At 40.3% G+C, this 14,971-nt stretch overlaps 1 protein-coding gene and 1 pseudogene across 2 annotated transcripts in view; one reads left to right on the top strand and one right to left on the bottom strand.

Moving 5' to 3' along the window:
• INTS9 (integrator complex subunit 9) overlaps nt 1–14,971 on the top strand; it is a 100,023-nt gene that overhangs the window by 26,970 nt on the left and 58,082 nt on the right. For both annotated transcript variants that reach the window (XM_037024644.2, XM_037024645.2), the window contains exons 2-4: nt 2,350–2,477; nt 9,615–9,675; nt 12,911–12,973. In XM_037024644.2, coding sequence (XP_036880539.1) covers nt 2,350–2,477; nt 9,615–9,675; nt 12,911–12,973 — 252 coding nt within the window. The remainder of the gene's footprint in view (nt 1–2,349; nt 2,478–9,614; nt 9,676–12,910; nt 12,974–14,971) is intronic.
• LOC118973604 (U6 spliceosomal RNA) lies at nt 2,870–2,943 on the bottom strand (annotated as a pseudogene).

Here is a 14,971-nt window from a genome sequence, read left to right as displayed (position 1 = left end):
AATTTTCTTTCTACCTTTTCAAACTTTTTGTAATACAGATTGATTACTCATTTTAAAACCCCATGATATGTAACGTTTCGGGTAATCACTGGATTATGCGCCGCCTGGTGATTGCAGCAGCATATTAGAAACATGCAAAGAGCATCCCTGGAGACGGGCAAACTGCGGGAACCCCGTCGGTGTGCGGGCCTCAGCCCCCCGCTGTGTCTTAGCACACTCAGTTGGCCCACGGAGTACAGGAGTGCAGCTTGGGAAGCGGGAGTGGGGTCTTTGGGGCCAGGGGCCCTGTGTGGCTCTTCTCAGATGAGCCGCTCAAACTGTGTAAAGCTCAATTCCTCCTCCATTCACGTGGAGCTGGTGAGATCACGATCGGCCACTCCTTCAGGAGATGCTCTGAAAGCATTTCTTCCGTTCACTTAACAGCCCTCTGAAAGTGTTCCTCTCCTTTCCTTACCCTTGGATGACAGGAGCAGATGTAGTGTCTTCCGCTAACTTTTTTTGCCTGATGTCTTTTGAGCAGCAGCTTGTACAGGTCAGTCTTCCTTGTGGTGTAACTTGTAACTTTTTATCTATAACTTAGACTTAAAGATGAAGATGCTGCCATTCAATGTGGCTGGCTGAAAAAAATCATTTTTTTCTGATCATAAACATTCAGTAAATGCTTGTTGTCGAACATTAGGAAAACACAGAAAGCTGAAAGAAGAAAACTACACTATAACTTTTCCACCCAGAAGTGACCATCATATACATTTCACTTTATTTCTTTTTAGGTTTTTCTGAATATCTGGTTTTTTTTTAAAAGGAGAGATACAGGAAAGCTCTTAACTAGGATGCTTGTATGTTTGGGACAAGCTTGACGTGATACTTGGTGTTCATTTTGAGAGTTTACATTTGTCTTTAATAAATAATTCTTAGAAAGGGATAAAAACTAAGCTGGCAGGATGGAAAGTGGGGTAGAGGTATCTCTGCCTTCCTTAGTAGAATATTTTTTTTCTGTAATTCTGATACCTATCAAAGAATGAACTTCTGTAAAGTATATTAACACAACTCATGCTTCCTGGAATTTTTTTAGTATAATTAACAATTTTAAATAATTTGTACTGTTTTTGTTATAAACTTATACCATATTAGACTGTGAGTTGTGAATTCTGATTTGAAAAATATAATAACATAAACTTGGCATAAAGAAGCTTGCAAAACGCCCACCATTTCTTGGCTCTTGCTCTTACCATTTTGAGAACATGCGGTTTTAAAAAATCATCAGCCCCTTGTAGTATCCTCTGCAGAAAAGGAGGAAATCGATCCAGTGACAGAACCAGCAGGGCAACAAATACCTGGAAACGCCACCTGAGCTGCTGTGGCCACGTGAGGCCAGGCATTCATGTCGAGTTACCCTAACTCAGAAAGAATGTACTTGTCATGGGGTAAAGAACATCCCTCCATTGTCTGGGCTTTGCTGTTCAAGGGAGGCCTCCACGGAATGACTGTAAAGATGGGGGAAACAGTCCTTACCTTCTTTTGTTTCTTTTCCTCAGAGCAGCAGAATTCTGAATGGTGACAGGGTACAGCCCCTATAAATAATTTCCAGTGTGGCTTATCTGTCATCCCCACTACATTGAGGAGGATGTGAGAAATGTTTGGGGTCAGTGTGTTGTCTTGCCTCCTCTCTCTCCTCTGAACACACCACTGTGGTTTCTGCCCCTTTAACTTCTGAGGTCTGGTGCCACAGGTGAGGAACTCTTGATTGGCTGGGAGTAGGTGTCCCTCATCCTGCTTGGTGTGTGCACATCAGAGAAGTCACTTCTCCTTTTGAGTCATTTCCTCTGACCAGGCTGAGCCATAACCCCTGACTGATGCTTGTTTGTTAACCCTTCCCAACACTTCCCAAGTGAGGAAGTCACTTGACTTCTTTACAGAACAAAAACCTATCCTGCAGCACAGTTTGAGGATCCAGTGTAGAATTTGACTTCCACAGCTTTAGGCAGTACTTAGATGCAATGGAATAGTGGGAATTTGGAGTTTCATGTGAGAGTGGAGCCTGGGACTGTGCAACTATATATCTATAACCGCAACTATAGCCCAGAAACCTTCTATTTGGAGTAACTTTGGCCCTTCCAAAACTGCTTGCCTGAGCTACAGCTTGGTAGCCTATGTCTGAGACTTTTGAGTATTTTGAACTGCTCAGGTACGTGGTAGCCAGAGCTGTAAAGGGAAGAAAGTCACACAAAAAGTGAACTGTATTCACAGACTATTCCGATGAGAGAGGAAGATCAGTTTTACTTAATTCGCTATATTTTTTAGACTTTTTCTGTTATTGATTATTGATAAAAGTGATTTCATTTTTTTCAGTATTGCCTTTCGGGGCACCCAACCTTACCATGCAATGTGCTCAAATTCAAATCAACCACCATTATGTTGGACTGCGGACTGGACATGACTTCCACCCTCAATTTCCTTCCTTTGCCACTTGTTCAAAGGTATGTGCTGGTGAATCTGAGAAAAAATGAAATTTAGCTTGCTGGCAAATGGTACCCCTTAGCATTAAGATTACCAGTACTTTGTGTGTTGTACTAAGTTTGTTCCCTTAAAAATGTTCTTCATCAGAATAATTCCCTTTGGCTGGGGTGATGGAAAGTGTTGTATTGATTTATTGATTGGCTTCTTTATTATAACTTCTTCTGAGCTGTAAAATGTTCCTGCAACTGCTTAGTGCAAGTGAGGTCATATATATTTCATCTTTCTTGCTAATTCATATAAGAGTTTATAAATGGTCAACTGATGAACCCAAGAATTGAATTTTAGAATAATTTAACTGCCTTTGCAGGTACTTTACATCATAGAGCCTGACGTTTCTTTTTTTTTATTTTTTTTAAATATGGACCTTTGCACAAATGTGTGTGTCATCCTTGTGCAGGGATCATGCTAATCTCTGCATCATTCCCTGATGTTTCTTTTTGATAGTTATGTGTGTGTTATTTTCATACTAGTCAGCTGTAGACATCACAGAATCATATATGAAGCCAACACTTATGTCTAAAAGCAGATAGAGTTCCCCAGGCCTACAGTCAGCACTGTTTACCCCTACTAAAACCTTGTCTAGGAAATTGGTTTCCCAGCTTACTGTCATTTAGAAGCAGCAGTTTATTAGAGAAGTGGGCAACTTTTAGAAGCAGGTATACTTCGAGGAGCAGAAAGTGATACAGCGTACAAGAAGGGAGACAGAAAAGCTGTCCACAGCAGGTTTAAGAGCTTAAAAGCAGAACAAGCTAGTTGAACCTTCTAACGCGTCTCATTCACTCCCGAAGACGTCATTGTGTGTGGTGATGATTCATAATGACAGCCCAGTGAACCATCTAGAAAAAGTATAATTAAAAATCAAAACCATTGATTTTTTTCTGAGATAAGGGATACAATAAGGTGATGGGAGCAAGGTCAAAAATAATTACATATTACATTTTATGCAAACCTGAGAAAATTCAATTGTAATCACATGAAGCACTTAGAAATACATTTACCATCCACAGATATTGTCCAGAAGAGAATATTTATACATTTGTGCATGTGGTTCAGGAACTATAGACACCACCTACATTTCTCAACAGAAATGACTTGACAGGTTATTTCTTATTAAAATAGCCTGATGGTATTGTCTTTTTACCCCCAAAATTAAAGTGTGTTCATTCATTTGGTGTTTATTAAGAGTCTGCACTGTGGTGGACCAGGGGATACAGACCTGACCAAGATAATTTTCCTTTCCTCATGGAGTTTATAGTCTGTCAGAGAAAACGATTTTAAGATTTCATTATTTCATTGAGTTAAGAAAACAACAATATACTGGTGATAATTACTGGCAGTAAAATACAAGGTCCTGTGAGGGCTTCCACAGGGGGCCTGCATGCTCTGTGGGCCATGAGTTGCCTAGGTGTTAACCTGAGTGTTAGACAGTGCTAGCTTCCTGTTTTCCCCTTTCCCATTCATTCTTGTCTCTTCCTACTTCAGTATTCTCACGGCCCTGGGTCAGCGTCGCAGTCCACTTCCACTCTCTCGGCCCCTTGGCATTGTTTTTCTCAGAGGGAGGTTGTATCGTGGGATGATTCGCAGCCCCTGGGGTTCCTTCAAAAAGTGTCTTCTTTACTCAGGCCAGAAACATTGGAGATACAGTGGCTACATTAGTACCCAGTCCCTCCCTCTCTCTTATTCCTGCTTTATTTTTCCTCATAGCACTTATCATTACATTATATATACATATTTAGTTTATATATTGTCTTTCTTTATCATTACATTATATCTTTATCATTACATTGTATATACATATTTAGTTTATATATTGTCTTATCATTACATTATATATACATATTTAGTTTGTATATTGTCTTCCTTCTCCCCTAAAACGATAAGTTATAAGGGCAGGGATGTTGTTTGTTCCCTACTGTATTCCCAGGACCTACTAGTTCTTGGCATGTAGTAGCTACTCAATAAATATTTATCATATGAATGAAACCCTTTATCCCACCCTTCTTACTTTCTGAGAGTCATTTTGCTATTAATTGTAATCTTTATGTTCCCATGTACCTTTCCATTTTGACTCAGTTCTTCCTATTTAGTTACACTCCATCACTTCTAACTTAAAATTTTAACCTTGTCTTGACTCCACTTTCCCCTGGAGCATTCCCAACTCCTCTCCAGTCTGTGCTTTGCCCACACCACCTGCCAGAACACCTCCTGCTAAAGTCCCAAGTGACTTCCACGCCATTAGCCACGATGCACGTCCGTCAGCCCTCATCTGCCTGGCCGCCCAGCTGCGCTCTCCTCCTTGAGAACACGCTCCTGGTTTTCCTGTGCTTCTCTGACTCTTCCTCGTCTGTCTGCTTCGGAAATTCATTTTCCTCTAACTGGCCATCACTTACCAGAATTCTACAGCATCCAGTGGCTGACCATCAGTATCTCCACGAAGGGCATTTAATTAATGCTCAGGGCTTTAATAACCATCCAAACAATAACTTTCAAATATGTATCTTTAGTTACTAATCTCTTCTGAGTTCAAGATTATACATTCAGATGCTTACTGAGTTTCTTTGGATGTGCCTTGGAAGGTACATCAAAACTCAACGTGCCCAATGAGTTCATAAGTGGACGTGGTCCGGAAGAGGAGGGCAGAGTCTCCCAGTCCTGGTTTTCCCCGATGGTACCCTGTACTAGGGAGTGGCATCTTGTCAAATAAAGGCCAGAAAACTAGCACCGACCTTACATATGCCCCTTTCCTTGCTCCCCATATCCAATCTTTCATTAAGCGCTGCAGGTTTTACCTTCTAAACAGCTCTAGAATCCAGTCACTATCATCTTTACAAGCATTACTGATAAAGTCTTCTAACCAGTTTCTTCAACTCTGATCTCACCCCGTCTGAATCCAAAGCCACCTTTTTGCATATCTTATTCTGAAATAATTTGATTCATAGAAAAATTACAAGAATATACAAACAACTCCTAATTACCCTTACCAATTATTAATATTTTATCACATTTGCTCTATCATTTTCTCTTTCTTCATATGCATATAATTTTTTCTGACCTATTGAAAAGATATGGACATAATGCCCATTTACCACCTAATCACTTGTGTGCCATTTTTTTTATTAAGGACATTCTCTTACATAACCACAGTACAATGATCAAAATTAGGAAACTGGCACTTGACAGTAAGCTAGTACCCAAGCCAAAAACCTTATTAGTATTTTCCAAGTTAACACCCATTTGTATTTCACTATAATGCCTTTTGTAGCAAAAAAGAAAAATAGCGATACTGTTCCAGGATCCAGTCTAGGTCACACATTGCATTTGTTGTCAAAGCCTCTTTTATGACCTTGTCATTTTTAGGCAGACAGGCTATTTTATATAACATCTTTCAATTTGGGTATGTATAATGTTTCCTCCCGATTAGATTGGGGTTCTTTTGGTAAAAGTACCACACAAATGATGGTATATATTATCAGAAGATGCACGATGTCAGTTCTCTCCAGAATCACCTTTTAGAAATACAGATCTAATCTTGTCTCTCACCTATTCAAAATGGCTCTCTAATCTTGTCTCTCACCTGTTCAGAATGGCTCAGTGGTTTTTCTTTGCTTTTAGGATAAATACCAAGTTAATCTTAGTATATCAGGCTTTATGCCTTCTACCTCTCATATTTGCCCTTTCTTTTCTTTCGGTTTCAAAGAAACTCATCTCCTGCTTGTCACATGTGGTTCTTTCAGCCACAGAGGCTCTTCTCCAGCCCCCAACCCCCAATCCCACTTTCCTGTAGCCTGCTTTGCAGGAGCTCATCTCTCAGGTCATTTGTGCCTCCACTTCCAAGTAGGAAGGACACAGAGATGGCATTTTGGGTGGCGGAGGAAGGGGAGTGTGTGGGTCCCTTCTTAAAATGTCCTGTGGACAACCTCTTATGTAAGATGCCCCTGCCAAAGTCTGGTGCGATTGGCTGGAGAGATGTGCTGGGCCCTGTAGCTGTCCTCCTTCTCTTTCCCTCCAAACCCTGCCCCTTGTCCCAGTTTTGCCTTGATTCTACTGCTGGGCAGATCTCAGCTCAGTCATCTTAGACCCTGAGAATCTTTTGATGCTGCCTAGACCAGTCCCTCCTTAGGGGACTTTGTGGTGCTTTGTACTCTACTGCTTCATCATTTTGGACATCTTCTTCCCTGTTTCTGTGATTATTTGATGTGTCTGGCTTCCCTATCCCCTTCAGGAGAACAGGTATATTTGCTCACAGTCACATTGCCAGCACCTGAGGGCTTAACACATAAATAAAGATATATTAATGAGTGAGTGAAGGTGGACCCGTCAGTCTCCTACACCAAATGATGAGGCTGTTTCCTGGTCGCTCCTCATGGAAGGACCTGGCCCGTCATTACCTCCTCACTCCTACTCTCTGCTCCCACACCACGCTGTCAGAAGTGCCCGTTCTGTGTGAACCCACAACGCCTGCTGCCACCCATCACTTTATTCTATTGTAATTGCTGTTCACTGTCTGCCTGTGCTGGAGTGCAGACTCCTCAGACCCAAGGATTATTTTATTTACTCTCATATCCCTGCACTTTGCGTATGTTGCTCAAAGTAAGCTTTTACATTTTTTGAATGAGTGAATGTAGTCATGCCTCTTTTCCTTATTATTTTCTAATTACAAAAGTAATACATTTCAAAATAGGAAATGGGAAAAATGGAAAGTGAGAAGAGAAAATAAACTGCATATTCTGTTCATTCTACCTGTATTATTTTTCTAGATGATAGATATATTTAAAGGCCTTATTTACCTATGGGAATATTTTGCCTTTTTAAATAAATACAACAAAAAAATTTTGTGCACTTAAATTTTTTCTTGACTATAACTTTTTTTAATGGCATCCTTCTTTTCTAGGAAATTGTTAAGTAGTGGAATCAAAGATCTGTTATCTATAATCATAACTTTTCTAATATCTTTACCTTTCATATCTTATTAAAGAAGAATTCTATGGAGAGACTTCTGTTTCCATGTTTAAGAAACTTAGTGTCAAATCTTGTAATAATTAGGTGCAAAATAATAAGCCTCTTCTTGATAGCTTAAAGTTTACTAACTCTTTCTGATTCAGTTATTAACTCACTGGAACTCAGTAACCAAATTCTTTTCGTCTCCATAATCAGCATCCCTCTGCCATTCGGTGACACATTGCTCTGGCCCTTCATCTTTGGCCCTATTGTTACAGCATTATCCTGCTCTCTGAGCTTTCAGTCCCATCCACTAACAATTTCTCAAATCAAGGATACCTACAGGTGTTTCATACAAAGCTTTGATGTTATTTTTTTAAATGTTCAGCAAAAATTAAAACCACAATACCTGATAATTTTACTTTTAAAAAAATTATTCTCTGATAAGCAGTGTACAATGTCTCATCATTTGTTGAAGACAACTAAGTGAATCAGGCATCTGTAATTTGAAGGCTGATTCTTGTGTGTCCAGTGTGGAACATACAGGATGCATGTCCTTTTTGACCTGGTTCTTTTTGTAAAGGGACATGGATATATACCACCTTCTTCTAGTGGGCATGAAATGAGAACAGTATTCACATTATCTTGTCTTTACACTTTTATTAGAATGCTTGGTTTTATAATCTGATCTTCTAGTAAAATATATTTTTCGAGAAGCAAGAAATCTGTAAGTGAAAACGTGTATGTGACTATGAAATGAGATGGAAATTAAATAGCTAATGATGGTAGAAAGTTTTTCTGAGAGGTTAAAGCAGAAAACTCACAGTTTAAAAAAAGAAAGAAAAAGTTAATCAGATATAATATATACAACCAAATTTGATTCTCTAAGTAGTAATTTTCATTCTTAAGTATTAAATCCAAAATTCTCACTTTTTTATTAATAAAGACAATGTAAACAGAATGTCAACAAAGGGAGTGTGGGACTTCACTGCATTTACATCCTTTTCTGTAAGTTTGGAATTATGTCAAAATTAAAAGTTACCCCCCAAATTCTCACTTTTTCCCTAAAAATAGATACATGTATATTTTATTCAGGTTTTTAACCTTTTCTAGAAGATTGACAGATACTCACATATTTATGTTTCTGTATGTCATTTGTACCTATCACCTAGTTAGTTACAAAGTCAGAATTTGATAAAATTATTTTGGCAAAAGGATAAGGGAGTATTTAATTTGGTTTCTGATTATAGAGTATTTTAGTCCCACACCCTTACTCTGCCCTTAATTTTGACTTTACACACTCATTTTGTGGTGAAGTGCTACCCTTTGCCATCCAACTTGTACTCCTAAGGAAGTGCTTTCTTTTCTTCACACATCACTTAGGTCATTAAGTTTTCTTCTTACCAGCATTTTTTTTTCTCCTGAATTACTTGCCTTTCCGCCTCCGGTATAATTCTTCTGGTTAAATAATAAGGCACACAGTTCAAATCTGAGATTACGAGAATGAATGATTTCTGAGTCCAGACTCTTTTGGTGTGAGACACATACGTGAAATTAACCTCACCTTCTAGGAATTATTCACTTAGATAATGCTGTCACTTTGTAACACTTAGAAAAACTACTTCGTTTTTCACAAGTGGAAGCTCAAGCCACCAAATGACAAGTGACTAATCCATCCTGTAAGCAGTGAGTCCAGAATGTGGACTTGACTAGAACTGAGGTGTTTTTATTTGTAGTGAGTCCTGGCTGAGGCAGGGCATCTGCCCCTGTCTTGAGTCTGCTGTCTCATCCCCAGTATGATGGTGCCATTTGGCCTTCCCTCCAGGCTTGTTGTCAGACACAAGCAAGGTGAAGTCCAGGGGTAGTTGGAAGGCTAGAAAGTGGTTTCTGAGTGTCTCGTCATTCTTTTTCTCTTCATTATTCTGCATAGCGTTCTTTCAATTTCCCCAACTTCATAAACTATTTGGCTTTTTGTTCTGTTGGTACATATTTTCAAACTTTATACAACATGGTTATTTTTCATGTTTTTGATTAGCGTTTTGGGTGAGCACTGCTTCCAGTAATTTCAAACTGTTTTTAACTTTATGGAGACAGTACAGTCACCATGAAATCACTGAGAATTATAATCTATTTAGGATAATTAATCTTTTGTTTTGCAGTCCCCGGCTGTCTAATCTTCCTGGCTGGTCCCTAAAGGATGGAAATACTTTCTTGGACAAGGTAACGATAACTCAAGTGCATCTACACCCCGTTGGAAGCTGCATTGTCATACCAGAGCCACCCTGTAGTAATGGACCTGATAGGCTCATTTTTTCCCCTATCTAGTCTCCTGAAAAATCCCTGAGTCCATGGAAGGTCTTCAATACTTGGTGATGATTGTTTTTAAGAGTGTTTTTTTTTTGGGGAATCTCAGTGTTCAGATTCAGGTGCAATTGGCTTGTGTGTAAAAATCTAGAAATCTAGAACTTGTGCTACAAATACATTTTATGACCACAGCAAGACAACTATTATTTTGAGAAATGGTGATGAGAGTTTCCAAAGTGATGCTCTGCAGAGAATCCCACCCAGCTCGTTTCATTTCAAGGCTGTACGGATTCTGTGACGGGAAGGAGTACAACTGTTGTTGTTGTTGTTTTTTATTGCCTTAAAATCCTCAGCAGTGAGTTTTAAACTGCCTCTGTCCGGGGTCAGATCAGGCTTTGTAAAAAGGTTGGGTCTTCCTCTGCGGGTGACGAGAAGCCATGAGAGGCTGTGGGAGGGCAGTGTCACCGCCGAGGGGCTCGGCTGGAGCGGCCTGCGGAGCTGGAGCCAGTGTTCAACCTCCCAGGTGGTGTGTCCCCGGGGGAGTGGGAGAGAAATGCGTTCTTAGGTAAATCCCAGCCTGTGGCCTTCGATCCTGTTCCAGCCTTCCCTCGGTAGCCTAGAATGGACAATCTTAGAGCTTGTGAAGAAAAGAACACAGTTCTAGGAATCTCGGATTTGGGATCCTATTGTGACTTTGACCACCGACTAACAAGGCGTAAAATAAATGACTTAAACAATTTTTTTTAAGGCTATTTAATTTTTGACATTAGATTTTCTTCACGGTAATTCCTACCTCAGGTCAGTATTTAGGCAGTTAACTTACAAAGGAGAGACAGAAGTTACAAAAAATGTTAAAACTGTAACCTAGTCAAATATATACTAAAAATAACCAGAGGTAAAGGAAGGGTAAAAACCTTAAAGCTCATCCGTGCCATTCTTAGTTCTCAAAATCATCCTACCTTTCCCAGGTTTCACAATTGAAAGACTGACAGAGTTTAAAGATCCTTAAGTGATTCATTTGAACAAGGCATTTCCTTCTTGTAATAGATACTGTTAAATAAAGAGGTGCTCTTTCCAGAGTTAATTCCTGTAACTGCACCCCAACCGCAAGTGCAAGCCAAATGCATAATTCGAAACCAGATTTCCCTCACAGCTTACTGTCAAATTATGTCACATTCAGGAGCGTGTGCACCTGATTTCAGCCTAACTCTCCCGCTGGCTGTAAATTATTGTTCCCTGAGAAAGACTTAGAACCATCTATCACCAGTGCATTGTGAGCAGAATGACTCGCATGTGCATGTGGGAGCATTTCATTAGGAGGGAGCAGTGGATAAAATGCAGTGACATTGTCCCTGCTCAGCATGGCAAGTGTGCTTCTGCGGGCCAGGAGGAGTGAGGGCCTCCAAGGACGCTTTGTCTTGTGACGTGGACGTGCCCTGGTACGTGGCATCAGGGGAAGATTACAGAGCCAATTTAAGACCAGGCAGAGCTTTGAAATTTCCCATGATTTGTCTTTAATCATATTCAACTTCATCCTAGGGGATTTGGGAGTCTTCTCCCATTAGACGTAATTCCTAATTTGTTTTTAGCTGGCAGGTACATTGTAATTAAGCACTGTTTTCGTCTCTTTTTTGGCTCAGCTTTTCACTGGTTAAATGATTCTCACATAAGGAGAGGAACTAGAGTTTTCAGTGGGAGACAAAGGGAGGAAATACCTACAAAGGTTCTGATAGGAGACTTGTAAAATTCAAAAGGAACATAAAATAGTTTAATACCCTACTTTCAGATAAAGATGGTGAGTAAAATCATTCAGACTCTGATACATAAATATAGATACATATATATGAATATATAGAAATATATATCGAGTGACTAAGGAAAACATGATGGAACAAAATTCTAAGTATTTTTCTTTTTCTGGAAAGAGCAAACTGTCAAATTCTGTCTTTTACAGTTTCAGTTACAAAATCGTAGATAGCTTTAACCTGGATGAAGCAAAAGATCGTCCATAGATTTCAGTTTGGAGTGTCAGTGAGGGAAGACAGTGACCCTGGTGGCCTCTGGAGGCGTCGTGGCAGGCCCCCCGTGCACCTTCAGTCTGCTGTCATAATTGCAGCTGCCAGTACCTGCGTAGCTCTGCCCAAGTTTTTTCCCCAAACTTACCGACTGCAGGAGTTGCTATGGAAATATACCAGAACTGTTGTCCCTGGGTAGGCTGACTCTAAGCTCCAAGTTTTATACCATTTCTCAGATTTTCCCCGTGGGGATGAATGAGTCCCAGTTGCCCACAGTGGTATGTAGGTCAGCACATGTCCATTACCAGCTGCCTCCTTTCCCTTTTACCACCTGCCTTGCCCCGACTCTTTTTCAGCCTCTCCTTTGGAAGCTTTTCCAGGGTCTGTTTGTGAGGGACTCCAGACTAAGACAGGTGTATTTAATATGGTAGGTCACTGGAGCAGCCAGGTGTGCCAGGTTCTCTTTCTTTGTAATCATACTCTGTCCTTCTGCAGGAACACATGTGGCTTCTAATCCAAAGTAAACTGTATGCTCTGCAAGGACAAAGATTATATCCATGGAGGAAATGGTGACAGTTGTTAAATCCCTATTCTCTACTCTTGCTGTCCCTCCTTATGTGCCCCTTGGCAGGGGAAAAAGAGGCTCTAAGTCATTTGTCTAGGGCCAGGCCCCTAACCTGACTATATAACAGAATCACTAGAGGTGAGTGTTACACAAGTTCCATGGCCTCATCGCCAGCGTTTGGGTCCCTTAGGTCTTAGGTAGGGCCCAGGACTCTGTATGCCCACCAGTGCTCCCAGATTATTCTGGTGTTGCGGTATCATCCACAGAGGTGTTATTTGGAAAGGGTTGGGTCATGAGTCGTGGAAGCAGCATGTGCCCATGCATGGCTTCCTTGAAGAGGCATCAAGAAACGTGCGTTCCGATCCTGAGTCAGCCAACCAGCCATTTTTATCCTGAACAGAAATTTAGCCTCCCTGAGCCTAACAGGGAACAGTTGGCTGGAAAAACTTTCTAGCTTCCCTCCAACTCTAGCCATGTGTGATTCTTCATGGAAAGTTTAGTTTGGAGATGAAATTTCTTTGGTGCTGTATGTATTGGACATCTCTTCCTAGAATTTTTCCTTTTCTTCTAGGAGCTAAAGGAGTGCTCAGGTCACGTATTTGTGGATTCTGTGCCTGAATTCTGCCTACCAGAGGTAAGATTAAAGTGACTCTTATCATAGATACAAAGTATATCTTGTCATACCTCAAAGTGAAGTCAGGAAATAATTTTAAGAGGCTTAGCTTTCTGTTTTCAAATAGAAATGAATCTGTTATTCCACATTGTTATACAGCTAAAATGCGATCATTTAGGAGCTTTTTATGTTGTCTGAAAGTCATTTTAAGTCACACTCTTCTTCCTATCCCTAGCTCTTCTTGTAATCCCCTCTGACATTTGTACGAGGGCATAGTTTTGAGCAAGATAAAGAAAAAACTCAAACCTTTCGGTTTTGTTATTATAAGTGCCCATGTCTAGGATGAGCCATACTTTTCCTACTCTTGCTTACGGTGGGTAATTGGCAGTCATTGTTATTCAGCCAATTCAGTAAACTAAAACTTCTTTCTGACTTGAAATGTCATCTCGAATATCGCTAGAAATTCATAAATTCTGAATTGAGTCATGGATCTCCGTCACTTGCATTTTGTCTCCACAGGGAGCCTTCTTAGAAGTGTTGGGGACCAGGCCCATCATTTTAAAGGAAATGAAATCAGTTCCCATTAGTTGACATGAAACTAATCTCAGCAGACAGGCCTAATCCCCAGAGTGGCCTGGATAGTGTTGTCAACAGACGAGGTGTCCAGTAGCAGTGGCTCGTCCAGCATTCCTGAGGAAATCAGTGAGAAGCCACCACCCTGTTCTCACCATGCACATGATAGGTCGCAGTGCACGGAGGAAATGCTCTCACCATTCGGTGCTAAAGGGAAAAGCAGAGGTGGCACTCTTTTTCCCATCCTTCTGTCCCCTCTTCCTCTCCATTTCAGCACTTTCTTTGATCCTGTAGGTAAATGTTTTTTCAGCTCTTTGAAGTACGTGTATATGCCCTTTTGGGGTAGCGGAGGGAAAGACAGGAAGAAAAAGAAGGACATGGTAATTGGTGGTGGCAAATAAAGGAAAAAGTTTGAGATAAAGTAGTAAGAAAGGTGAAGGTGGAGTGACCAAGAATCCCGCACTCCTAACTGCTGTTCAAGCCTTCTTGTCATCTTCATTTGTCATTTAAGAATGGGTGGGCAGTTCCCCATGTGTTCAGAGATGCCTAATCCCAGGTGCTACACTTACTGCCCATTTACCACATGGGACCCTGACTGCTATACCTTCAGTTTATGGACAGCAATGTAGAATTTATGAGTTGGTGATCCGATGACATCCTGCCTTGCCCCACAGGGTACTGAACTTTGAAATTAGGCAGTTACTGTTTCACACCTCTTGCTGGGCTAAAGGATTATTGATGTATTTAGGCTTTTTGGAGGCATATAAGGTTTTTTAACTTGCATTGTGTCATAACTTATTATAGTTTATGTCAGGTTAGTCACTATTTTAGGGTAAAGCTAGGGCATCGTATGATTTGGAGAAATGGGAGAGTTACAGAATGAGGACAGAGATACTTAGCACAGTCTAGTCTTTCTGCCTTGTGGGTGAGCCAGGCAGACAACCCCAGTCCTCATGGAGTTTGCAATCCAGTGCAGCTACCTTAAATATCTTTGTATCCCCCAGCCCACATCGTAGACTGTGTATAAGATCTAGGACAGTAAAATAAACAACCTATAAACTATGGTTGCTTGATCCAATTCATGATCTGTCACACTCAATTGTGTATAAGTTTAAAGTTAAAATAGGAGTGTATAAGCATTATTTGGATGTTAAATTTATTGCTCAGAGTAAAAATGTTTATGTAGGCACTCTTGATGTATATGCAGACAGAATATATGTGTATATGGTTTTTCTCATCTGCCCTCAAAAAATTTCTCATACTCGATTCTGTGGGCTGATTATTTTACGTTAAAGAGAAATTTCAAATATTCTCACCCAGTTGCTATATGTGAAAGGGGAAGTGGAGATGGTTTTGAGCTTTATTGTTGCTTCAGCTATGGTTCCCTTGTTTTCTTCTGGATCTTTCACCCTGCCCTTGTGTCTTAATTTCCTTATTTATTTAAAA

The sequence above is a fragment of the Manis javanica genome, chromosome 3 (assembly GCF_040802235.1).
Source record: "Manis javanica isolate MJ-LG chromosome 3, MJ_LKY, whole genome shotgun sequence".
NCBI classification, from domain to species: Eukaryota; Metazoa; Chordata; class Mammalia; order Pholidota; family Manidae; genus Manis; species Manis javanica.
This window is presented reverse-complemented; position numbering and strand designations above follow the sequence as displayed.